This window comes from Dermacentor variabilis, chromosome 3 (assembly GCF_050947875.1).
Source record: "Dermacentor variabilis isolate Ectoservices chromosome 3, ASM5094787v1, whole genome shotgun sequence".
Lineage (NCBI taxonomy): Eukaryota > Metazoa > Arthropoda > Arachnida > Ixodida > Ixodidae > Dermacentor > Dermacentor variabilis.
This window is the reverse complement of record NC_134570.1, coordinates 225,664,688-225,690,742: the sequence shown is the minus strand read 5'-3', so window position 1 is coordinate 225,690,742 and position 26,055 is coordinate 225,664,688. Positions and strand designations below refer to the sequence as shown.

General features: G+C 48.3%; 1 protein-coding gene across 1 annotated transcript in view; it reads right to left on the bottom strand.

Moving 5' to 3' along the window:
- LOC142575041 (testis-specific serine/threonine-protein kinase 3-like) overlaps positions 1 to 22,892 on the bottom strand; it is a 75,758-nt gene extending 52,866 nt beyond the window's left edge. Inside the window, exons 1-4 of the mRNA XM_075684007.1 lie at positions 22,658 to 22,892; positions 20,428 to 20,484; positions 19,796 to 19,893; positions 6,008 to 6,174 (exon numbers count right to left, since the gene is read on the bottom strand). Coding sequence (XP_075540122.1) covers positions 6,008 to 6,174; positions 19,796 to 19,893; positions 20,428 to 20,484; positions 22,658 to 22,892 — 557 coding nt within the window. The remainder of the gene's footprint in view (positions 1 to 6,007; positions 6,175 to 19,795; positions 19,894 to 20,427; positions 20,485 to 22,657) is intronic.
- Positions 22,893 to 26,055: the final 3,163 nt, after the last annotated feature.

Here is a 26,055-nt window from a genome sequence, read left to right as displayed (position 1 = left end):
TTCTGCTTCAAGCTCGCACTGGCGCTCTTCTCACAAACCAACGTCGCCACGAACTATATCGTGTAGATTCGACGTGTCACTTTTATTTATTTATTTATTTGTACATACTGCAGTCTATACAGACCAAGCAGGTGGGCGTATTTCTGCAAGCACTCATTTATGACAAAAATAATGTGTGCTCTTGTACTAGACATATGGACCAGAAAAAGGAAGAGAGCAAAAAAGATAAAAGAGAACAGGTTGGCCTTTTTGGACTGTAGAGGAGGATATTCACACCATCAGAAAAATGCAATGGGATAGTCAGTGTCATATCGGCATACAAGTTGGGATTTCTGCTGACCTTCACACCAGAACAAAATGCACTTCCATAGGCGATAGTAAACATAACATGAGAACAAGGGGGGAAAACAACATTCCACTATGACTGTGCAAAATACATGTGTAGTGCCTGCTCAAAATGATCAGCAGAGAAATTTCTGAGGGTGGATCATTCCACTGAACAACAGTACGAGGAAAGAATGGATTTTAAAAAGGTTAGTGCGTGCGTGGAAAGGGAGCAAGTTGTGAGCGTGACGGCGTCAAGACGCGCGTGAAAGAATCAGTGGACCTAAACTTGTTGAGAATGAACCCTACTGCTCGCCTCTGAACGATTTCAATTTTATGCTTCATAATCATCATCATCATCATCAGCCTGGTTACGCCCACTGCAGGGCAAAGGCCTCTCCCATACTTCCCCAACTACCTCGTCAAGTACTATTGTGGCCATGTCGTCCCTGCAAACTTCTTAATCTCATCCGCCCACCTAACTTTCTGCCGCCCCCTGCTACGCTTCCCTTCCCTTGGAATCCAGTCCGTAACCCTTAATGACCATCAGTTAGCTTCCCTCGCCATTACACGTCCTCCCCATGCGCATTTCTTTTTCTTGATTTCAACTAAGCTGTCATGAACTCGCGTTTGCTCCCTCACCCAATCTGCTCTCTTCTTATCCCTTAACGTTACACCCACCATTCTTCTTTCCATAGCTCGTTGCGTCTTCCTCAATTTAAGTAGAACTCTTTTCGTAAGCCTCCAGGTTCCTGCCCCGTACGTGAGTATGTGAGTTAATGCTTATCGTTTACATAATAAGGGTCCCATACTATTGAGGCGTATTCTAGTTTTGGCAACACATTTCTGTATGCTAGAAGTTTTAAATTTGAAGGTGCTCTATTTAGTTTATGACTCAGAAAGACAAGCTTTCGAGATTGTTTCGACCAGGATAAAGTGTTTGTAATCGTTATGCCTAGGTATGTATATTCGGAGACTTCCTTTATTTGTGTACTATTGATGCAACATGTAAATGCCATAGGTTGCTTTTTGTTCGTGACACGAGGTAAGGTAGTTTTGTCAGTATTTAGGGTCATGGAGCAGGTGGTGCACTATTCATTAGGTCTGGCTAAGCTATTCCTTAGCTGAACTTGATCATCACGATAACTAATCTCTTTAATGACAAGACAATCATCTGCGAGCAATATGATGTTACCCTGAGGATGAATGATGCTAGATATCATTAACACAGATTAGGAAAAGAATCAGGCCGAGTACGCTTCCTTGACGTACTCCGGACGGAACTGGTGATGCAATAGAAGCATGGCCCTTAACGTCTACGAACTGACTACGGTTTGAAAGATAGGCTCTTATCCAATGTATAATAAATGTAGGAAGGTCGAGCTTAGTAAGTTTTCCAAGAACTTTACCATGAGGTACGCGATCAAACGCTTTACTGAAATCAAGGAAGATACGATCAAATTGTCAGGAAGAATCAAGCGTTGGAGCAATTTTGTGAACAGTTGTTAAACGTTGTGTACATGTCGACAGTTTCTTTCGAAAGCCATGCTGAAATGGAGAAAGCAAGTTGTTACTTTCAAGAATATTAGTTATGCAATGAGCGATGATGTGTTCTAGTGTTTCACAGCACGTGGATGTCAACGAAATCGGACGATAGTTTTAAATGCTTAGGCGATCACCCTTCTTGTGGACTGCAATGACACGAGCCACAGGACAGTCATCAGGTAAGGTTGCTGTGCTCATAGATAAAGAAAAGACAGCTGTTATGTGTGCAACAGGCTCGGCGTAATGGCAAACAAAAGAATTTGGTGTGTCATCCGGCAAAGATTTTTCTTTAATATCAAGCAAAGGATATGAAGTCTGACACTTGGCACGGAGAAGACGAAGCCTACATGACTATCAGCGCGGGCGAACATAGAATGGAAATATTCATTCATTATATTAGATATTTCCTCAGGGTCGGTGGCCCCAATGTCGCGTTGCCTTATTTCTTGCAAATGTGTGTTTCCACTGCCAAGATATCGCAAAAATTTATCGGAACTAGTTTTTATGTAATTCGGCGAAGTTCTAGAAAAATATTTTTCTCGAGTAAACGACAATGCGTCAGAAAGCTGGACTTGCAGGTGGCGAATAACTGCAAGGTTTTTGTTTCAGTGCTTCTTGGCGAGGTTTAGCCTGCGTTCTATAGGTGTAATTTTTCTGTCAACCCATGGGTTTCTTCGTTGTGGTTTAATACGTTTAGTCGGCACGAAGGCATCAATACAGCAGTTAACGCAGGTCACAAACGCACGCCACAGTGCCGGCGCCACAAGGGTAGCTTGCTCGCTCGGTACACCCGGAGGCTTGCTCAAGTAATATCAGTTTTTGGTAAGTTGTCGACCAGCTTCCAAAGTTTATTAAGGATAGATTGATCATTGGCATTAATACAATCTTTAACAATTTTCTAGGGCTTAACGTGCTTCCTTTTACAACTATCAAGCGTACTACTGACCAGCACAAGCTTGTGGTCAGATATGCCTTCCTCCACTCGCACGTCGAGCTCTGTCCTATTTTTGCTGAGAAATAGAAGATGCAAAATTGAACCAGTATCAGCATTGTCACGTGTGTTTTCAAGCACCACTTGCTCCATGTCACATGCAAACATTATGTCGAGAAGAGGGCTACCGGCCAGCTGCATCTCGGGCCTGTGCAGCCAATTAACTGCGGGTAGGTGGAAATCGCCCGCCACGATAAAATTCCGGTGTTTCAACACAGTCATGTAGTCACGCAGTGAGGACAAGAACTCGGGAGAGGATAATGGTGGCCTATAAACCGCGCATGCCGCAACTACATTTCCCAAAACAATTCACTTTCCCAAACAAACTCTCATAGTTTTTGATCTGAGAAAGTATTTCTGCGGAAAACGTGCTTTTTAGAATAATCGCAATACTTCCTCCCCTCGATCCGCGGTCCCGACGGAAAATCTTATGTGATGGTGATACTAGTATTTCGTCGCTAACACTATCGTGCAGCCAGGTTTCCGTGACAATTGCAATATGGAGGTCGTATCTGAAGAGGATGCATGCAAGTTGTTCTACCTTATTTATTATACTTCTGGCAATGAAGTTTCGCACTCGCAGGGTTTTAGAAATGGCGCATGTGTTTAGTCATGCATTACCAGAAGATTTGTATTAGCGGCTCACGGCAACTAACTGAGATATACTGTCATCCCAAGCATAAAACCAGCCATCAAATTTCAGTTTGTCATTGATAAGAAAAGCACATTTTCCATTCTCGACATTCCGTTGGACCGTTTCCGAAAGAAGTTTTCATTTTCCGAGAGTTTCCTTGCTGTGATCATTCTGGATAGACATAGCCCTACCCGTAAGCTTACGCACATTGCGAAAAACGGCCCCTTTTTCGAAATGTCCTGGAAATATACTATAAGAGGTCTTTTTCCTGGCTGTCTTCTAAGACGATGAATACGCGCGATAGATTTTCACGATTGCTGCAGTTTTTTTTAAAAAGTGTCATCAATTACTGCTTTTCGTAACCTTTTATCATCTTCATCGTCTTGCTCTTTGACACCGAAAACAACTAAGTTTGACTGCGATCTTCGAGGTGAGGTACTATTTCGTTTTGTTTGATAACCGCTTGATCTAAAGCCCGAATTTCGTCTTCTAGTGTTTGAATTGAGCAGGTTTTTTTTTTTTGCTAATTTCTAGCAGTAGCTTATCGATTGCATTCAATCGTGTATTAAAAGTGGCGACGGCTTGTTCATTCGATGTAAGACGCTCCCGAGTACCAGTTAGCTTGCCCTGGCTGAAGGCTCTCAAACATTTCTTCAACTGTAGGGCCTGAGTATTCTTCAGTGTCTCCACAGACAAGCAATTTACACATACAGAAACAGTCCTAAGCAATTGACAAGCATCTTCGTGGGCATGGCATGTGGCATGTGGAAACAGACAAACTAAGCTGGGCAAGGAACATAAGTCTGTTGGTGAGTGACATGATCCCTTCCGTTTCGCCGTGCCCACTTACGAAGAACAGGTGTGGATGGTCTTTTATATGCCCGTCCGATGTGGTCATAGGCGGTGATTTGGCTTGCGCGGTATGGAACATGCGCACATGTAGGTCGGCAGGTGATAGAAAGTGATGAAATGGGGAGCGGTTGTCGTCCACGTCACACACTGGGAGCACTGTCGACAAAATTGTTGTAGTTGATGAAACGGTGCGGACAAGCAGCAAAACCTGGGGAAGGAACATAAATCTTTTGGTGAACGACATGATCCCTTCGGTTTCGCCGTGCCCTCCTCCACGTGTTACTGCAATGTTTGAGGTTTCCCGCAAATCCCCGATCGTGCCCCCTGGCCGAGAGCCTGGCTCTGACTGGTTGCACCACGGAATACCGAGCTGCACGCGCCGAGGATATGAAGACCCGGCTAGAACAGCGGGAACCACTGGGCAGGCGAGCCGAAAATCTGGAGGAAGATAGACATCGTACGACTACAGCCACCCCATGGATGCAGCAGTGAACTCCGACAGTGAGCGGCCGCCGACGCCAACCACCTCAACTACGCCAGCTACTACGACGTATCACGGCCGGCCAGGCAGCGATGCGGCTAGGATTTGAACCGGTATGGCTGGCGGACGCGATCGTCCTGGCTTTGCTGAAATTGGAGGCGACTGCAGCCTGGAGTACAGTGAACCGGACCAGCCAGAAGGCCTCAAAGAGTGTGACTGTGATGGAACTGTGGTTTATGTTCTTTCTCCCCTCACTTTCTACGCCCTACTTCGTTTAGTTTCGTGCTTCAACATCTCCTGTGGCGTTGACAAACGGCTGCCCTGAGTCAACAGGGGTCAGGACCACTTACCTACCTACCTACTTACTTACTTACTTACAATACTTCGCCTGCAGCAGTGGAATGTAGGGGGGAAGCGGGGCTGCGTATGGGGATCGTTGACCACTGGTGGAGAAGGTGAGAGGCCGCGACGCGGAGATCCCCGATGAGACGGGAGAGAGGGCATCGGGAAATGGGCTCACGTTGCGCACGCGTTGCGACGCCTAGAAACCGCACGGACAGTCTCATCTTGGCCTCAAAGTGGGAGCCGGGTGCCGCAAACATATGCCACAGGAAACCAGCTTCTTCTTTGAACCCCCATAACGCTGTTTGGGTTCAAAGGCGCATTGCCCTTTTCACAAAAATGAATAGAGCATTCGGTTTCACTTTACACTGCAATTGAATAAACAAAAACATGTTTACCAGCATCCTTCTACATTTACGGAAATCTTCGCCATATATGAATTCCAGCAGTGCACGTTGGATCTGCTGCAATATCTTACTTTAGAAATAAGGACGGTAAATATAAGGCGCGCATGAAAGGTGCATTGACCTGCCGTGGTTGCCGTGGCTACCAAGCACAAGGTGGTGGGATCAATATCCGGCCACAGCGGTGGTGAAATGTATAAACACGAGTGTAATTAGATTTAGATGCACGCTAAAGAACCCCTGCTGCTGCATATTATTCCGGAGTCCCCTACTACAGCATGCCTCATATTCAAATCGTGATTTTGGCACGGAAATAATCCTAATAATTTAATTTTCAAAGAAGTTTTACTTTGTAGGCTTGATGATTTCTACTGAGTGGGGTAACCTAAGCGAATGAACAGCAATATTTCGTGCAAGTTGACTTACTGCAGTACCGGCTGAAACTGAAGTCCGCCAGCTTGACCACGAGCTGAGTGGTGAGCAGCACGTTCTCGCATTTCAAGTCCCGGTGTGCAATGTTATGACGATGGAGATAGGCAACGGCGGATGCAAGTTGAACGAATATGTGATGGGCGGTTCTTTCATGAAGACGTCCTGCATTCTGACACAAAAAAAACAGGGCTGACTTCCCGACAACCTTCAAACTACAAACACTAATTTATCTTCCTCAAAGCGCCACCTGCCATGGCTCTGTAAGTATGTCATGGTTCGAAGGTATTTCTCATAAATGATGAAAGTGACATTAAAATTAAAAGCACCATCAACAGTTTTACACACGAAGTCAAATCTAGCTTCACTTGTACAAGTTCGGATGTGGTTTATATACTTGAATGTTCCTTCTGTAGGAAACAATATATCGGTGAAACAGGACAATCAATGAACGTCAGATTAAACGGACATCACGCAGACACAGCTAAAAGGCTTGCCAAAGCCGTCGTCGAGCATTTAATACAACCATGTCGTAATTTTGATGAACGTAAACTCTATGTCTTAGAGTCAAATTTCCGTTCTGAACGAGAAACAAAATACAGAGAATCATACCTTATACATAAGTTCAAGACACTACAACCAATAGGCATAAATGTTTCAAAGGGAGCTTAAGAATCTATTCACTATGCAAAATTTCAAGCTATAGGCAACAACACTTAGTTTGGTTTCCTAGCGTTTTATATTTTTTTCTTTCCTTTTTTCCCAGCTGGCGTGTCAGACGCCGTTGACACGCCGGCTAACACGTGGGCGTTGACACGTGGTTGACATACGGCAGTGCCCCTTGTCTTGTGCACAGCATTCCTTTATTCTCAATTGGACTTGTTAGCACACACTTCGCCCGTTGCCTCATCCACCCCCCTTACATCCACTCTTAGAAGAACCCATATATACTGTGGCGAGGAAGGCATATGTTGTCTTGAAGAAGACAAATTAATTTGTCGAAACGCTGGCTCCTGCGACGATAATGGAAGAGAGAATAGTCTAGAGGAACTCGAAATCCCACAGGTAACGCCGGAAGAAGTCAAGAAAGCCTTGGGAGTTATGCAAAGTCGAAAGGCAGCTGGGGAGGGTCAGGTAACAGCAGATTTGTTGAAGGATGGTGGGCAGCTTGTTCTAGAGAAACTGGCCACCCTGTATACGCAATGACTCATGACCTCGAGCGTAGGAGAATCTTGGCAGAACGCTAATATAATCCTAATCCATAAGAAAGGGGACGCCAAAGATTTGAAAAATTATAGACCGATCAGCTTACTGTCAGTTGCCTACAAACTATTTACTAAGGTAATCTCAAATAGAATCAGGAACACCTTATACTTCTGTCAAGCAAAGGACCAGGCAGGAGTCCGTAAAGGATACTCAACAATAGACCATATTCACACTATCAATCAGATGATAGAGAAATGTGCGGAAGATAACCAACAATTATATACAGCTTTCATTGATTACGAGGAAGCGTTTGATTCTGTCGAAACCTCAGCAGTCATGAAGGCATTACGGAATTAGGGTGTAGACGAGCCGTATGTAAAAATACTGAAAGATATCTATAGTGGCTCCATAGCCACCGTAGTTCTCAATAAAGAAGGCAACAAAATCCCAATAAAGAAAGGCATCAGGCAGGGAGATACGATCTCTCCAATGCTATTCACAGCATGCTTACAGGAGGTAGTCATAGACCTGGATTGGGAAGAACTGGGGATAAAAGTTAATGGAGAATACCTTAGTTACTTGCGATTCGCTGATGATATTGCCTTGCTTAGTAAGTCAGGAGACCAATTGCAATGCATGCTCACTGACCTGGAGAGGCAAAGCAGAAGAGTGGGTCTAAAAATTAAACTGAAGAAAACTAAAGTAATGTTTAACAGTCTCGGAAGACAACAGCAATTTACCATATGTAGCGAGGCACTGGAAGTGGTAAGGGAATACATCTACTTAGGGCAGTGTGATGTGTGGTGCGCGACACGGTGCAGTGATCGGGACGGCCAGGAGCAGACGACACTGAGTGCACGCGCACCGAGGTGGAAGAAGGAAAACAACGACGCCGAAGAGCGTCCGGCACGAGAACGCGCGGCGCATGAAAGACAACAAAAAGAAGAAAAGCAACCAATTAGAAAAGACCACGGGGCGTCAGGCAGCGAATCCGAGAATGCCAAATCGGCCAGACAAGAAGAAAAAGCGTGATGCGCTGGCAGAAGGAGAGGACACGCAGGGAGACGCCGGGGAGACCCCAGGAGAGTCCCAGGAAGCGACGGCAGGAGGAGGTCAACCACCGGAGCGGGCGTTGAAGACGCGCCGTCGGGTTCCCGACCCGAGCCCACCAGGACTTCACCCGACCGGGGCCTCCTGCCAACCTGTTCCTTTGCGTCGCCCGTCTACCCGAGCGTGCCGTCAGCTCCTCAACGCCGGTGAGCTTCTGCGCCAGTGGGCAGGACGAGAACAGTCGGGCTACGGGCCCGAGTTCTGCGCCAGCTGCCCGGCCAGAACGCCGCCCCGTCTGTCGTGCCGCCTGCTGCCCGAGGCCGGCGTTCGAGCTTCTGTGCCCGTGGGCAGGGCAAGAGCAGTCGGGCTACGGGCCCGAGCTCTACACCCAGCTGCCCGGGCAGAACGCCGCCGCCGTCTACTCTTGCCACCAAGCCGCCTGCTTTTCCTCGCCTAGCCAGAGCGGGCGCACTCCGGTCGCCCGTCGGTCTGCTTACACCGCGACCCATGGTGAGACCGGCACCACTCCTTTCGCCAGCTTGTCGCCGCGTCGCCGCGTCGAGACTGTGACGCGTCCCCGCCCTCGTGGCAAGCCCGGACTCGCGCACCCGTTAACCTCATGCAAGCCCTATGTTTGTTTTTTGCCGCAATGTCTTCTTGAGTGTTTATTTTAGGCATGCTTTCCATTTCCTTCTATTTGCTTTATGCCTCTTTTAGTTTGATTAAAAGTCTTTGTGTGTGTGTGTTCAAACCAACGGCTTTGTCCTCAATTGGGTTCTCGGAGGCTCCGCCTAAGAGAACCAACCGAACCATTGAGTACACGAACCTTTGCCCCATATTAGGGTCATTACAGGCAGGTAGTGACGGCAGATCCGGATCATGAGACGGAAATAATAATAAATAACAATAGGCATAAGAGTGGGCTAGGGTGCGTTGTGCAGGCATTCTTAGATCACGAACAGCAGGTTGCCGTTATCCCTCAAGAGAAAAGTGTATAATAGCTGTGTTTTACCAGTACTCACCTACGGGGCAGAAACCTGGAGGCTTACGAAAAGGGTTCTTCTTAAATTGAGGACGGCGCAACGAGCTATGGAAAGAAGAATGATGGGTGTAACGTTAAGGGATAAGAAAAGAGCAGATTGGGTGAGGGAACAAACGCCTGTTAATGACATCTTAGTTGAAATCAAGAAAAAGAAATGGGCATGGGCAGGACATGTAATAAGGAGGGAAGATAACCGGTGGTCATTAAGGGTTACGGACTGGATTCCAAGGGAAGGGAAGCGTAGCAGGCGGTGGGAGAAAGTTAGGTGGGCGGATGAGATTAAGTTTGTAGGGACGACATCGCCACACTTAGTACATGACAGGGCTTGTTGGAGAAGTATGGGAGAGGCCTTTGCCCTGCAGTGGGCGTAACCAGGCTGATGATGATGATGATGGCTCCTGCTTTCACCTTGTTCTCGTTTTGCTCATCGTAATGATGAAACGAGAAATTCAACGCAAAATGAATATCCTCCATTCGTGGTTTCTCGCAGTGTAATTCCCGAGCACCTTTTACTTGAGAAAATTTTATCGTTTGCCAATGGGTACGTTAAATTTGCCTGCACCACCTCAACCAGTTTTCTAGGTGCTGCCCTCTGCCACTCGTTTCAGCGGTGCAGCACCTCGTAAACTGGTTCAAGTGGTGCAGAAATTGAACGTATCCCTCGTTTCAGCCGTGCAGGAATGGCGCCTGCAGAACCAGGACGCTCGCTTCAAAAGGTGCAGGACAGGTACAAGGCTGGTTCATGATCTTGCTGCAACCACTCCACTGTTGGTGCCGACTTGGTGCAGGCATACAGGTGCAAAGCAGCAGTGCAACAGACGACGCAGCACAGAGGCGTGAGCACCGTTAATACCCCGCTTACGCACGTCTGATGCGTCTAAGCAAGTGGTGATGGTGTGCATTCACGCCCTAGCAGCCGATTATACCTGCAGTGCCGGACGTCTGAAAGTTACACACTCTTTGCGCATTAGTCTGACATAATATGACGCCTGCACCCTGTCTGCGCCTTTGCATAATGTCTCGCTTGGCCGCCACCTGAGGGCTCAAGCTGAACAATTTCTTAACTGTTCGTGAACCACCGTGAACTGGTTCACAGTGGTGCAGGCGAATCGAACAGAAACAAGATCTGTGCTGCCAAGGCATACGCTTCGGGTGCACCAGGGCATCACGCGATGTCAGTAAAAGTAGCGCTGTCTAAGGCTGCGCGTCCCGATGATTCCACAGAGCTGTCGAGTGGTCCCTTTAATTCATCGCGTTCAATGACTCTGAAGTCTGTGCCACCCCTACGAACAGACACACTTGACGTGTGTCACGTCTAGCAAGCAGCAAGTGCACTTAAGGCCCCTTTTAAAGAAAAATACATTGCTATATTATCCGGGAAAGAAAATAGTCGCCCCTTCACCTAAAAGACGAAGCATCGATTGCATAGCAAATTAGTATCCAGTTATGCGAAGTAAGGATAGCAGTTATATCAGCTCTACAAACTTCTAAACATTGCATTACTACGTAAATTAACAAGCACGGTGCCACACGTGCACAAGCATAATTGAACACACCTCACTCGATGACCGAGCAGACCCACTGTCAAAGCGGTGGAGTGAAAAAGCGCAGCAGCAGCAGCGAGCTTACTGACCTTCGTACTGCCTCTCGCTTCACCGCTAACTATGAATTGAAGACACAGCGCACACGAAGCTATCAGCACTCTGCACGCTCTGTCCTTCATCGCAGATCGCTTTCAAGATAGGGCCCGTACGCGGCCTCGGTATACGCAGCCGACACCGTAGTAGAATGCCTCGCCATCTCCTTCCTCTTCCTCCGGTGTCTTGCGGGCGACAGCACACGGCGCGCTTCGTTCCTGCTTTCCTTCCTTTCGCGCGAGAGGTTGAGCCACCATCATCGGTTTACCCTCGCACGCTTTCACTCACACATACGGCATTCGGCGACGGTATTATCGCGCTTGTACCTTATACGGAACATCACGGCTACGACATAAGTTCCCCTGGACAGTCCGCATAAGTGCTATCGCAATAAATGATTTTGAAACAAACTGCAAGTGGATGTCACCATCGAAAATTACAAAATAGATTTCAACCTGCATATGACAAATCCATAATTAACAACTCTCCCAGTTTTACGAGAGACTCCCTGTTTTGACGGGTCTTCCCAAACGTAGAGAAGCTACCATAAATCTCGCAAAAAAGCCGCCCCCAACACCGCCGCGGAAACAAAAATAAGCAATAAAAATACATTTGATTTTGTGAACGCGGGTTAGACGCAAGCGTATGGGTGCTCTTCCGGAGATCCTAAGCTATGCCGTCTTGCCTGAAACACGCAGATTGTCGCAAGCCGCCCACCAGGTTCTTCGGGGGCCTCCTGAGTACACTTAGCTCTCGCCTTTTGCCAATCTTGTTCGGCTCGAGCCCGGCGCTTGCCGACGACTTTGGGATCGGTCGACTCGTGCTCGGCCTGCCGCCGCTTGCGTTACAGCTCAGACCTCGTCGCTCGGTCACTCGATCGCCAGACGCACCCAGTACATCCATAGTGCACACATATTACGTAGGAACTGCCAGACAAGGCGAACCCAGCGCACCTCCTCCTATTTTCCTATTCTGCGGCGCTCGGCCTCCTTCCGCCTGCTCCGCTCTGCCGGATGCTTCTCCGTACCTTTTCTGGCGCGCGCTCCTCCTCTCTACCTCCAGGTGCCCTTCACCTCGGAAGCTTGCTTCCCTCTCTAATCTCGCCGATTTCTCAGATGGGGAATGTACTGCTGCGCGGAAAAATAACCCGTTATGCTGCACAGCCGCATTGTAATTGCTAATATGTGATAGGTCAATTCAAATCTAAGCCATTCGTGTTTATGTAGGATAGGCCTAACTCAGCTCACTTATGATCGAGATGTGCTGAGCAGTACGCGTGAAGGAATGGTCTATTGTGCGATCTATAGTGGCCTGTGTCTTTAAGTCTGCTTTGCCACCATGCAGGCGTGTAGTGTGCTGAAGCATTATAGGAGTAAAACGTGGTCACTCTTGCGCGACAAAGTAGCGTGTTCCTTAATCGTACCCACGCGCACGCGCCGTATCGCTTGCCAGTACGAGCACCGAGACATCTAGTAAGTGTACTGGTATCCAGAGTTGTTGCTCGCTGGGCTTTCGGTCCAGAGAAAAGCGACCTCTTTCTATTTGTACTCCGCCTCTTTCTCCCCACGGCGAATCTCCCGAAGTTTGATGTCCCTTGGTTGGCAGGTATGTAAATCTGTACCGCGCAAGCCAGCAAATACCTGTACAGTGTTCTGTGCGAGTGTTTTACGAAATTCCGGTAAGCTGTGGCATCGGCGAGATTGCCCAGTGCATAAATGATCGTTTACGAAAGCAGGTGCTGTTCATGAGGAACGCAACAAACTCAGATTCCTCATCACTGAAACCTTGCACGTATGAGTCCGCAATCTCCGCGACTGGAATACTAAAAAGAAGTCATGATACAAATCCGCATGAGTTTGCTGAGGCCCATTTCGTCAAAAAGAAAGGTTATTTACGCGTAAGTGATCTTTCTATAGCAATCCCTAGTGAAGAATATATAACTTTCTGGGATATGGCTATTGATTGTGCCTGTTACGCATAAGCTTGTATATACAGGGTGTTCCAACTATCATGCACCAAGATTTAAAAAATGCAAATGCCATGTAGCTGGCCAGAACCAAGGTAATGTTGTTTGCCGTCGCTTTAACATACTCAGATGACTTTATTGCCTTCAGCTTAATTGCATATTTAGTCTTATTTACCTAATCAACTGCTCAACTATTATAATTATTCGAAAGCTGTAAATGATAAAATTGTAGAGCAATATGTGAAACTTCCCATACAGCTTTCTTTTGCTCAGTGCGTGCTACATCAACGAGTTTGTCCGAGCGTGAAAGAAGCCGGCGAATACATCCAAAGTGCCTGAAGCGGCAATTTTTGCGTGTATTCGCGGGTTTCTTTGTTCCACTGTTGGACATATGTCAGGGGCCCACGATACCAACCACTGTCAAGTCAGTATCACCCTATAAGCGAATGAATGACTTACGGGGTTTTACGTGCCAAAACCACGATATAATCTTGAGGCACGCCGTAGAGAGACTCCGGATTATGACCACTAGGGGATCTTCAGGGTTCCACCAATGCACGGGACACAGCCCGTGCATTGCCTGAAGCTGCAACAAACCAGAAAAAAGAAATAACCGCCTGCCGTGGTTGCTCAGTGGCTATGGTGCTGCGCTGCTGAGCACGAGGTCGCGGGATCGAATCCCGGCCACGGCGGCCGCATTTCGATGGGGGCGAAATGCGAAAACACCCGTGCACTTAGATTTAGGTGCACGTTAAAGAACCCCAGGTGGTCGAAATTTCCGGAGTCCTCCACTACGGCATGCCTCATTATCAGAAAGTAGTTGTGGCACGTAAAATCCCATAATTTAATTTTTTTTAAATAACCGTCTAGTGCCTCCGAACTTCTTGATTGGAAGAAATTTTTGCCCAATCTTGTGCGTGGCTGCAGCGTGCACACATAATGTATTCTAGCAGATGCGGTGTAATGTATTCTAGCAGATGCGGAATTTTATTGGAGACAGTATTTCCTCTTGTTCTCTATTTCGAAGCTTTACATTATCATTGGTTTTTTTTTTTCATCTTTGTCATTTCCTTTCCAAAATGGCATTTTCAAATCTGTGTTTCAGGATGTTCTCAACTTTCTATCTTTGTTGTACTAACTCTACTGTGCAGTTGTACATGCTTATTGGAGAACAGCCACAAGCTGTCTCCAATGCAAGTCTGAGCAATGTTCTTTTCAATAAGTTGCATGTTGAAAGAAGAGCAACACATAGTGCTTCAGCGCCAGCTGTTCAGAATGAGGTGAGTCACAGGCGGATCGGAAAGGTCAAAGAAGAGCGCCGTGCTCAAGTCCGAGGGCTGCCGCTCCCAGTCAGATGAGGCGGCCACAACCAAAGAAGAAGTGAAGCTCCGGCGGACTTCAGAAGATGTCGCACTGTGGAACGTGGACGTTGTCCCGCTTCAGCAAGTGAATCGAGAGAACGAGCGGCATCAGCGATCTAGTGTCAGGAGCTGGCCGAAGCAGGCAACTGCGGGGGACCGGAGGAGAAGAGTCTCCACAAAGCAAATCGGTGCCGATGTTGTGGATAAGAAGCCGCCTCCTGGCAGAACTTCGCCCGTGAAGACATCACCTGTTAAGAGTTCGCCTACGAAGCCCTCGCCTCTTCGCTTGTATATACAGGGTGTCCCAACTATCATGCACCAAGATTTTCAAAAATGCGAATGCCACGTAGCTGGCCGCAACCAAGGTGATGATGATGGTAATCTATTGGCATTCGCTTTGAATCAGGGTGCTGAGAAGTAGTTACCTAGCCAGCTTTCATTAATTAGGTATGCTATACATGTTTTTCATTGCAGCAGTTTTGTTATACATCTGCTTAATATTGTTTTTCTCAAAACTTCTTTACTTACCTCGTACAGGTACCTGTGTCGTTAACAGATTCGGTCGTTTCAATCTCTTCCCTGCATTTTCCCCACCAATACCCTATACGTATCTCGCTTATCTCGGCTGCTGACCGGTTGATGCTTCCCTTCACTTTAAATCCAAGTATGTCTGGAAGGTATTCGTTACATACTTGTCTCGCTGGGTGAATTCGCATTCCACGGGGATGTCCTGTGTGGTCTCAGTATTTTTGCTGCAGCGTACGCACGCCCAACATCGTTTAGAATGTTTCGCCGGTATGTTCTTGTCATTAGGCAACCAGCTTGAGCCCCAAATAGCAACTAGCACTGCCCTTTATGTTATCGTGCATATTATTACGCTACGCGGCGGAGCCGAAGAAGAAATGCCTGACCGCCTGCGATCTCATCCCTACGCCCCGTCAATCATCTTGTAAATAAACCTACTTCATTCGTAACAACTTTCGTGGAGGTGCTACGTAATCGTTCTGGACAACCCTCTTCAACGCACCCTCAGACGAAGCCGGTGCTTGATCGGATTGCCACCTGAAGACACGAACATCAATGAACCACATTCAGTTGGCGGCAGCCATGATATAAGCGTGCAAGATGACAGTGAGCACCCTAGGCAAATCATCTGCTGGATCCTTCGCAAGAAACCACACACCTTTTCCGGCAAAGATGATGAGGATGTTGACGAAAGCCTCAGGTACAATCAAACGGCAAGCGTTCACAATGGCTGGAACTCAACGGCGCGACTTGCTAACGTCGTTTTCTTTCTCAGCGGAACCGCAGCTCTCTGATTTGATAATAACAAGAGCACGATGACAACGTGGGAAATGTTCATGGAGGAAACTAAAGCCTCTTCGGGGACTCACTTTCAAAACGAAAGAAGGCTAAAGAACGCTGAGCATACGCTTTCGCGCCGAGCACAGTTGTCCAGGGAAACATGCACCATTACATTGAAGAACTATTGAAACTGTAGAATTGTGAACCCGGGCATGTCGGTTGAAGAGAAGGTTGAACATCTCCTGAAGGGCACCACTGAAGCTGTCTACAATTTTCTTATCTCCACGGAAGACCTCCACAGTCCGACTGATTTAGGACGCCTCTGCCGTGCTATTGCGGCACTGCAGACGCTGCGAATATGGCCAAAGTTTGGTAGACTTCACAACATCACCATGGTCGCAAGCGTGGACATCTGCACCTCCCACGACATTGGCGCACTTTGCAGCACAAGGTGAAGGAAGAGATACAGGACGGGGGTAGCACCAGTGCACACTTTACGTAGGTTGTCCTGAACAGCCGGTACTTTACCAATTGCAAACTGTCAGCGAAAATTGCCCCTAGTATGATGAGCGCGTCCGCGTCGACACAGCGGAATCCCGCCATCCTTAGCGTGCCTTCGTAGCGTAGTGAATCGTCCTGGCCAACGACAACCTTACCTGCTACAGCGAAACAAAGGCCCTGCCTGAAAGCAGCCTGGAGGAAGTGGCAAAATCGTTCGCCGAGAACATCCTGCGGGGGCATGGTGCTCCAGAACGCCTTATCACCGACAGGGGGAAAACTTTTACAGCGGAGCTTACGCAAGCAATCCTGCAGTACAGCCACACAAGTCACCGGAGGACTAGCGTCTGTCATCCGCAGATGAGCGGTCTTACAGAAGGCCTAAAACTGTCACATGCATGTAGGCAATATACTTCTACGTCGATCGCAGGAACTGGGATGCCGTCTTCCCTACGTAACCTTCGCTTAGAGCACAACAGAAGAAAAACTAACTGAAATGATGCCGTTCAAGATGGCTTACGGAAGGAACCAGGCGAAGACTCTCGGCGCTACACTCTAAGAACAGTTTACACCCTTTGGCTTGCCCCTTCTGCCACACAAAAATAATCGTCATCTGCCTTGATCCGTTTCCTTTCTTTATCGCTGCGAGCCCAGAACTTTCCAGTAACGAATGGCACGCGCGTTATCAGCATAGAACAGTTTACACCCTTTGGAGCGCCCCTTCTGATAACGCGCGTGCCTTTCGTCACTGGAAAGTTCCGGGCTTGCAGCGATAAAGAAAGGAAACGCATCAAGGCAGATGACGATTATTTTTGTGTGGCAGAAGGGGCAAGCCAAAGGGTGTAAACTGTTTTTAGAGTGTATGCTGCTGCACGCCACCGACGAAGATAGCCTCCACGTCACCGCCTATGAACCTGTGCGGCGAACCGTCACCGCACAGGTTCGCCCGTCGAAAAAGCCTGACAAGACGCCCGCCTAAATATCAAGAACCAGCAATAGACGGCCAGCCGACACTCCAACCTACGACGGCGTTATGTAAAGTACCAGCCCCGTGAGCACGTTCGGATGTATGCTCCAAATAAGCCCAAGTGGGCAATGTGAAATGCTACTGCGACATTATTTTGGACCATACAAGATACTCCAATCTATTGGCGCACTGCATATGAGGTCCTGCCTGACGGCGTTACGCATGACAGCGACGCGGCGCACGGCCTTAAGTACTCCACGTGTTGCGTCTTAAGCCATTGTACGTGCGGTAACGACGTTTGGGTCTTTATTTCTTTGTTGTGTTAATTTTCTCTACAACGTGTGCTTTTGTTTTCGCTTTTAAACTTTTTGACACGTGTCACGTGTGCTTCTCTATTTCCGGTGACCGCTGTTCACCGGCTAAACTCTAAGAACAGTGTACACCCTTTGGCTTGCCCCTTCTGCCACACAAAGATAATCCTCATCTGCCTTGATGCGTTTCCTTTCTTTATCGCTGCGAGCCCAGAACTTTCCAGTAACGAATGGCACGCGCGTTATCAGCATAGAACAGTTTACACCCTTTGGAGTGCCCCTTTGATAACGCGCGTGCCGTTCGTCACTGGAAAGTTCTGGGCTTGCGGCGATAAAGAAAGGAAACGCATCAAAGCAGATGACGATTATTCTTGTGTGGCAGAAGGCGCAAGCCAAAGGGTGTAAACTGTTCTTAGAGTGTAAGAAGTGTCGAACGTTATCGGTTGGCGCGAGACGCGCCTGTGTGTATTCTCGATTCTTGTAGATGATTCTATCTCCTTTCTGTGGTGACGCCGAATCTCTTGTAGCCAGATTATATGCCTGACGCGAATAGTGTTGTGCATTCTAAAGATTGCGCATGCGCCAGAGAATACGCTGGAACGTTCGCTGAGTCTAACCCCGACGCATCTGAGCCGCGGATCATATTGACACGTGTACTTGTTTATCTTTACCGGGCGGCCACGTTTCGCCGCCTAAGAAATGTTTTCTCACAGCACACGACGTGCCTGCGTGTATCGGAAGTTTCTCGAATGTTATCGATGGTTCCATCCGCTGTCTGTGACCGAACCTTGTGTAATCTGATTGCTGTATGCGCGAGGCGAATGATGTAGAACTTTGTGGAAGACGCACGGGTCCTAGCGATTACTCTGGAACATTTGACCACTGATGCACAAAAGCCGACGCGCTTTACCCGCTGATAAGATTTTGACGATCCCCGATTGTGTTCGCCGCTGTCGCCGTTTTTTAAGTGTAGGCTGTTTTAGTTGGCACAGGTTCGCCCAATAAAAGTTAGTTTCGTCTTTCACACAATTGCTATCGTGTTCTTTATACGTCATTACCACGTGACAATATTCTCGACGATCACCGATTTTGCTCGCCCCTATTGTTGTGCTCGAGTGTTACTTGCTTTGCAGGGCACATATTCGCCCAACAATGTGTGAATTCGTAGCTCACCGCTTTGACGCTGTGTTTCTTCAACATCCCTACAACATGGCAATACTGTCACGTGGTAGTGACTGTAAAACACAGTATGAAAAATTAAAATTGGCGAAACGAACTTTTTATTGGGCGGACATTTGTCTACAACGACAGGCTATGCTGAAAGTACAATAATAATATTTGGGGTTTTACGTGCCAAAACCACTTTCTGATTATGAGGCACGCCGTAGTGGAGGACTCCGGAAATTTTGACCACCTGGGGTTCTTTACCGTGCACCTAAATCTAAGCACACGGGTGTTTTCGCATTTCGCCCCCATCGAAATGCGGCTGAAAGTACAAGGATAGCAGCGAACAAAGTCAGCAACCATCGAAAAATGGTCTGCGGGTCAAGCGTGTAAGCTTTTACATACGAGTCATCGAAATTTGCACAGTAGTCGATCCGTAGTAGCCGCGTGTATTCCATGAAACATTACATTATTCGCGTCGAGCTGCAGTCAGACTGCAGAAGTTTTGGCGACAACAGTAAACGAATAGAACCATCAATAACATACCATCAAGTTCCAATTATGCACCCGCATCTTGCGCTCAACGATAATCAAGCCTTTAGTGGGTGAAGCGGGGTGTCCACGAAAAGGAGAAAACAAGTACGCGCGTCAGAGCCCTCTTTTAAATAACATCATCTTTGTAACGTTGCCTGCGTTATGGGCGTGTGCGAAGCATTGACCAGGCCGACATGGTGAAGCGCGAAAAACTGCTTGCGTCCTTTATTTTGCTTGCTTAAAAAGACACGCCAAGAGCAAAGAGGGAAAGTAAGCAGAAAGGGCATGGCTCGTGCCGAGTAGAAATAGTGACGTGGGTTGCGCTGGTAAGCGTACTATCAGATTACGATACATCCCTCTCCTTTTGAAAGTACGCATATTAGAGCAGCAGCTATGTAATGCACGTCCTCACAGTATTAAAAATTCAAGAATTCAAGGGAACTGTTGGAAATTCGCGTCGCACTGCAGACGTTGAGGTTGTCTGAACTGGCGGCGAGATCTTCGCAAAGATGTGGTGGGGTCTGTCGCCATTACACGCGATGCATTAGTCTGGTCGGCCAGGTCGCGAGCGGCGTGTGTACTTTGCTGGCGTTCGTCAGTACCATGGTCATCTTCCAGTGCCTCCTGAATGAAATTCGCTTTCCGTGACCAAAACTTTTTATTCAGCCTAACAGTAAACAGGGATCATTATCAGTCTCTTCGTTTAGCCGCTTCAACGTGACGTCGCTGACAAGGGCTGTAACCGCACTCACAGCATAGATTTGCACATCTGCGTCAGCGTCCGCATCGTCCTGGTCCGGTATCACAGCTGCGGCTCGGGAGAGCATGTCTGCCAAGATGAGTTCTTTTCCTAGAACATATCGAAGGACAGTCATATTTGAGCAGACGCATAAAAAACCTTTGTAGTCTAGGCGGCATATCAGCTATTGCTTTTTGAGCTTTAGGCGTTCTCACCTGTGCTCTTGGGACAAAGGAACGACAACGCAGCAGTGCAAACAATCACAAGGGCATTTATTGCACCTTTTATAGATCAATGCCTGCTAGCCGAGTTGCTATCCACAAAACATGCCAATGGGCGAGCGACAAATCTAGAAGTCAGACTTACCGCGACCGGATAACGATCGAATATGTTCGCCCCATGCTGGATCCCAACGCCTGGTCGTTCGCGCGTACGGTCACGCGGACGGTGGCGCGTTCGAAGGCGGCCACGCGAGACGGTCTCGCAGAAGTACGGATCGGCACACGCGCGGCACGTCCGCGGCGCTATCCGGCCCGCCGCCAAAGACTCAGCGTGTTCTCCCCTGCGCCCCCAAGCAACCACGCCGTGAGGCGGCGTTAGCAGCGCAACACTCGCACCTTCTCTCGTACTGCGCCTCAACCAGACCGACTGCCGCGGGCGTCACGCAGACCACGCGGTGAAGCGGGATGCAGGTGATGGTATCTGCGCGGGAAAACAACATATGAGGGGACGCGTGAGAGTCGCGCATCCCCAGAAGCTATAGCTATCAACGGCCGATGATCAGTTTCCAAGACAATCTGTCGACCATAGATGAAGTAATGAAACTTCTGGCAGCCGAAAGTCACTGCCAATGCTTCCTTTTCTATCTGAATAACGCTGTTCCGCGTCAGTCAGCCCCCTTGGTGCGTACGCCACCGGACGCCATTCACTTCCGTGACGCTGCATGAGAGCTGAACCCAAACAATTCATTGATGCATCTGACATCACTTTCGTTTCTTTCCGAGGGTCAAAGATGGCTAGCAGTGGCTGCTGACCAAGGCTGTCGCAGATGTTGTGCCATTCATGCGTGTGGGTTGGTGTCCATGCAAATGCTGCATCATGCTTGATTAGGCTGCGCAATGAAGAGGTCCTCTGCGACAAGGCGGGAAGGTACTTGGAAAAATAATTGGCTACACCCAGAAGACGCTGCACTCGCTGTTTGTCGGCCGGAATGGGCATCTGATGCACTCCATCAGTCGTTGGTTGCGCTTTATGCCGTCTTTCGAGATAATATCATCCAGAAATTCGATTTCGTGAACACCAACCTTGCACTTCTCTGCGTTTAGCTTAAGAACAGCTTGCCTAGCAGCTTCGAGAACTGATCTCAACCGATGGTCATGCTGTTCCTGCGAGATTCCCCAAATCAAGATGTCATCAACATACACAAGAACGCCCGGTAAGGAATCGAATATGTCGCTCAGAGTCTTTTGAAATAATTCTGACGCAATTCCAAAGGGCATCCGCAAGAACCTGTACCTACCGAAAGGAGTTGCGAAAGTGAAGATTCTTGATGTTTCTTCATCTATAGGAATTTGATGAAAACCAGCCTTCGCGTCAAGTCGACTGAACCACTTTGCACCGGCCAGTTCCGCCTCTATGTCCTCACGTCTTGGCATTTCGTAATGCCCCCGTTTTATGCTAGCGTTGATTATCCTGGTATCCATGCAAACCCTGAACTTTCCATCTTTTTTCTTGACTATTACCAATGAGCTTACCCATTCAGTCGGTTCATTGACCTTTGTCACGATGCCCACTTGCTCCATCCCCTTCCGCTCGTTGCGAAGTGGTTCCTTGAGGGCCAAAGGAACTCGTCGGGCAGCTTGAACCAATGGGACAGCATCCGAAGACAGGACCATCTTGTAGTGTCGCTGTACGCAGCCGGTACCTTCGTATAGCTCGCCGAATTCCTGCATTACTTGTTCGGAGTTGCTTGCTGCCACTGCGTCGACTGACCTGGTAACTAGCCCGAGCAATTCACTTGCCTTGAGCCCGAGCAGTGCCTGCCTTCCTTTCTCGGAAACGAAGAAGTCCAATTGCTGGCGTCTGCCACCAATGACTACTTCTTGGCTGATGACACCTAGGTGTTTGATGGTGGCCCCATCGTATGAACTCAAAGTGGTGTTGTTGCGTTTGGCAGGCGGCATTGGCCACAGCTTCCTGTAGGCTGAATACGGTATGACGTTAGCTTGAGATCCCGTGTCGACATTGAATTTGAGATGGTCGCCGCCAAGGCTCGCTATCACCATCCAATCACGTTCATTATGTATGTTACTGGTACACACATTCAAAATTTCAAAGTCGTCATCACCGTCCTCCTGGACCTCATCTACGCGCGCCGCTCTTCTGCAGCAAACAACAAAGTCATTCCTTGCGTTGCAGATTCTGCCAGTTTTGCCATAAGCTGGGCAGTCGCGTGGCCTGTGTACTCTGCCACAACGTGAGCATTTGAAAGTTTTTGGATGCATGGTTGAGCTCCGAGCGACATTGACTGGATCTACTTCGTTTAATTTATCCGCCAATGCTTCGCATTGCAAATTTTTTGCATGCGAAATTTTTTGAAAATTTTTTGCGTGATGCCTTGCATATTTTTTCGGCTTTAGCCAGCGTGAGCTCGTTTTCTTGCAGGAGTTTAGCCCGGAGGCTGTAATTGTAAATGCCGATCATAATTTGGTCGCGAGTCATGGAGTCTGTTAGCTCACCGAAATTGCACTATCGGGCTTGCATCCTCACGTCTCGTGCGAACTGTTCAAAACTCTCCCCCGCTGTCTGCATCCGCTTCCGGAACAGGTACCGCTCGTACACTTCGTTTGAGCAGCGCAGTATGCGTCAAACTTGCCGACGACGGTCTCGTAGTCTTCTTCGCTTTCGCTGAAGGAGAAGTTGTTGAAAACTTCTAATGCGTCCTCCCCTGCTAAGCTCAGTAGTACTGCTGTCCTTGCTGCCTTGCTCAGGGGTTTGTCATGCGGCTGTGTTACCGTGAATTGGAGCTCCAGCAACTGGTTAAATCGTTGCCAATTCTCGCCCATATCACCTGTCATGAGTAGTGGTCCCCGTGGCTTCAGTACATCCATGTCTGTTCCTGGGTGCGCCCGATATCCTGTTCCCGCTGGAAAGTGTTGCACTGGGCGGCCCCTTCTGACACCATGTAACGTTCCGTGCGTTATGGGCGTGTGCGAAGCATTGACCAGGCCGACATGGTGAAGGGCGAAAAACTGCTTGCGTCCTTTATTGCGCTTGCTTATACAGACACGCCAAGAGTAAAGAGTGAAAAGTAAAGAGAAAGGGCACGGCTCGTGCCGAGTAGAAATAGTGACGTGGGTTGCGCTGGTAACCGCACTATCAGATTACGATACTATCTTGATGCCACAAAAACGAGCGCAAGAAACTAAAGCATATGCAATGAAGAAAAATAAAAAACAAAGACACAAAGTCTCAAAGTTAGCGTTGGTAGAAGGGCTTAAGATGCACAACATCGACTATTTCAGGTTGTGAGCGGCGCCGCTGTGATTGCAAATGGCGTCCGGCATGACCACATGGTTCAGTGTGCCAAAACGTCGGATGCTCTACGTCGGATGATCTTGTAGGGATCGATGTAGTGTCACAAAATCTTCTCACTAAGCCCTCATTGGAATATTGGGGTTTGACCCCAAACATAGTCGCCGCGTTGGCGCTCGACGTAGCTTCTTCGAAGATTGCAGCTTCTGCTGTAGGTCATCTGTCGGTTCTTGATTTGCAGGCGGGCGAGCTGTCGGGCTTCTTCAGCGCTTTGGATATAGGTGGCGACGTAGAGATTCACTTCGTAGGTGATGTGCGGCAGCATGGCGCCGAGAGTGGTCGACGGGTTACTGCCGTAAACAAGCTTGAACGGCGTGATCTGCGTTGTTTCTTGCAGCAGCCACCCTGTGTTGCCGTCTGTAGCGATTTCATGCACATGTCACACATTCTTGCACCGCCATGTTATAAGCGAAGGATGCGCACGGCAGGACGGCATTCCACTTCTTGTGCTCAACGACCACTTACATTGCTAGTCTTCTTCAGCGGTTCCATAAGACCATTGGTCTGCGGTTGGTAGGTAGTTGACCTCCTGTTTCTTGTCTGTTCTACTTCAGAATGGCTTGGGTGAGTTCTGTAGCAAAATCCTTTCTTCCGTAAGTAGTGAGGACTTGTCTCGTAGCAGGATGATCTCGACGAATAATTTCGCTATTTCCACCACACTACCTTTGGGCAGGGCTTTCTTTCGGTGTAGCGGGTCATGTAATTGGTGGCCACGATGATGCAGTTGCTTCCAAATGTTGATGTCGAAGAAAGTTCCAAGAAATTCATCCCGATCTGCTAACACGGTCTGCAAAGAGGCTTCATCGACTGTAATAATCCCGCTGGCCTTGTCGCCGGTCTCTTGCGTCGCTGGCAGTCACGGTATATCTAAACGTAGCGGGCGATGACGGCTGTCAGACGCGGCCAACAGTACTTCTCTTGTGCACTTGCGAGCCAACTGGAAAACCCAAATTGCCCGGCTGTCTCATGATCATGCAGGGCGTGCAGGAGTTCTGGCTGGAGTGCTGCTGGCACAACGATAAGATAGTCTGCGTGGACTGGGGAGAAGTTATTTTTATGAGGACGCCGTTGCGCATTCAAAACGAGGACGGTCCATGTCGAAATACTCTAGGGCCAACGTCGGCACTGCCTGCTGGGTATTCCAGAAAGCTTCGTAACTCCGTTGCTGTTCGGGGAAGTCGTCTGCAGTTATTGCTCCTAGGAAGGCGTCGTCATCCAGTTCGCCTTGTGGTGGCAGGTCGATAGGGGCGCTCGATGGGCATTCGGCGTCAGATTGCTTCCTCCTGAACTTATACACCTCGGTAATGTGGAATTCCTGGAGTCTGAGACTCCATCGTGCTAGGCGACCTAAAGTATCCTTTCAATTTGCCAGCCAAAACAAGGCATGGTGATTGCTTACCACATTGAAGTGCCTCCCGTATATGTAAGGCCGAAATTTTTTCGTAACCCAAATTATGGCAAGGCACTCTTTCTTTTCTTCGTCGTAGAATAATTAGCTTCCGCTTTTGACAGTGACAAGAGTATTACGCTTTCAACTCAGTCTTTCCTTTGAACTAGCACGGCACCGAGACATACACTGCTTGAGTCGGTGTGGATTTCCGTGTCAGCGTCTTCCTCGAAGCGTGAAAGCACCGGCGGTGACTGCAGCCGTAGTTTCAGCTCTTGAAATGCATCGTCCTGCCATGTTTTCGATTTAAAGCCGACGTCGGATTACGTGAGAAGGCTCAGCGGCACCGCAATGCTTGAGATGTCTTTTACAAAGCGTTCTTAATAGGCACACAGGCCTAGGAATTCGCACACTACCTTATGGTCGGGACGTACTCGAGACTTGCGGACCACGTACCCTAGGAAAAGTAGTTCTTCGTAAGCGAAACGGCAAATTTCCGGCTTCAGGGTGTGTGCGGTTGGTTTGATCGCCTGGAGCATTTTCTGCAGATGTCTCCGGTGATCTTCGGAATTTGTGGCAAAGGCTACAACGCCATCCATGTAGACAAGACAAGTGTGCCACTTCAGTCTTGCCAAAACTGTGCCGCGCGGGAAGGTTGATGGTGCACAGCATAGTCCAAATGACATCCCCTTGAACTCGAAGAGGCCGTCTGGCGTTGTAAATGCGTTCGAATTTCAATCCCTTTAGTCGACTTTAATTTGTCAATAAACAGTCTCGAAATACTTCGACGAAAGTACTTAGTACTGTAGAGATGATCTAATGCGTCGCCTATCGTGGGAGGGGCTATACGTATTTCTTCAATATTTTATTCAAGCGGCAATAATCGACGCAGACCCGGATAGTTCAATCATCCTTCTTCGGTAAGACCACAGGAGAAGCCGACGGCCTTCTCGATGACTGGATGATGCGTCGCGCAACATCTAGTCGATGTGTCGCCTTATGCAAAAGGAAGTCAGAAGGTAAAGGGACTTTTGCAAGTTCTCGCACTAGGGTTTGGTAAAACTACTAGTATCCAGTGCTGAATTAGTGACACCTGCAACACTTAGTGTTGTCTGCAACACTTCTATGGAGTGTGTCACTCTTATTCCCGCCTTAGTCATTAGAGTGTAGCAGATCGTTAAACATGGCAGCTTCATTGTGGATATGCACCAAGGAGGAAACGAGGGCAGTGGTTCGCTTTTTGTTTAGGGAAGGTGTTAAACATGCAGAAATTAGTCGTCGAATGCAAGCGC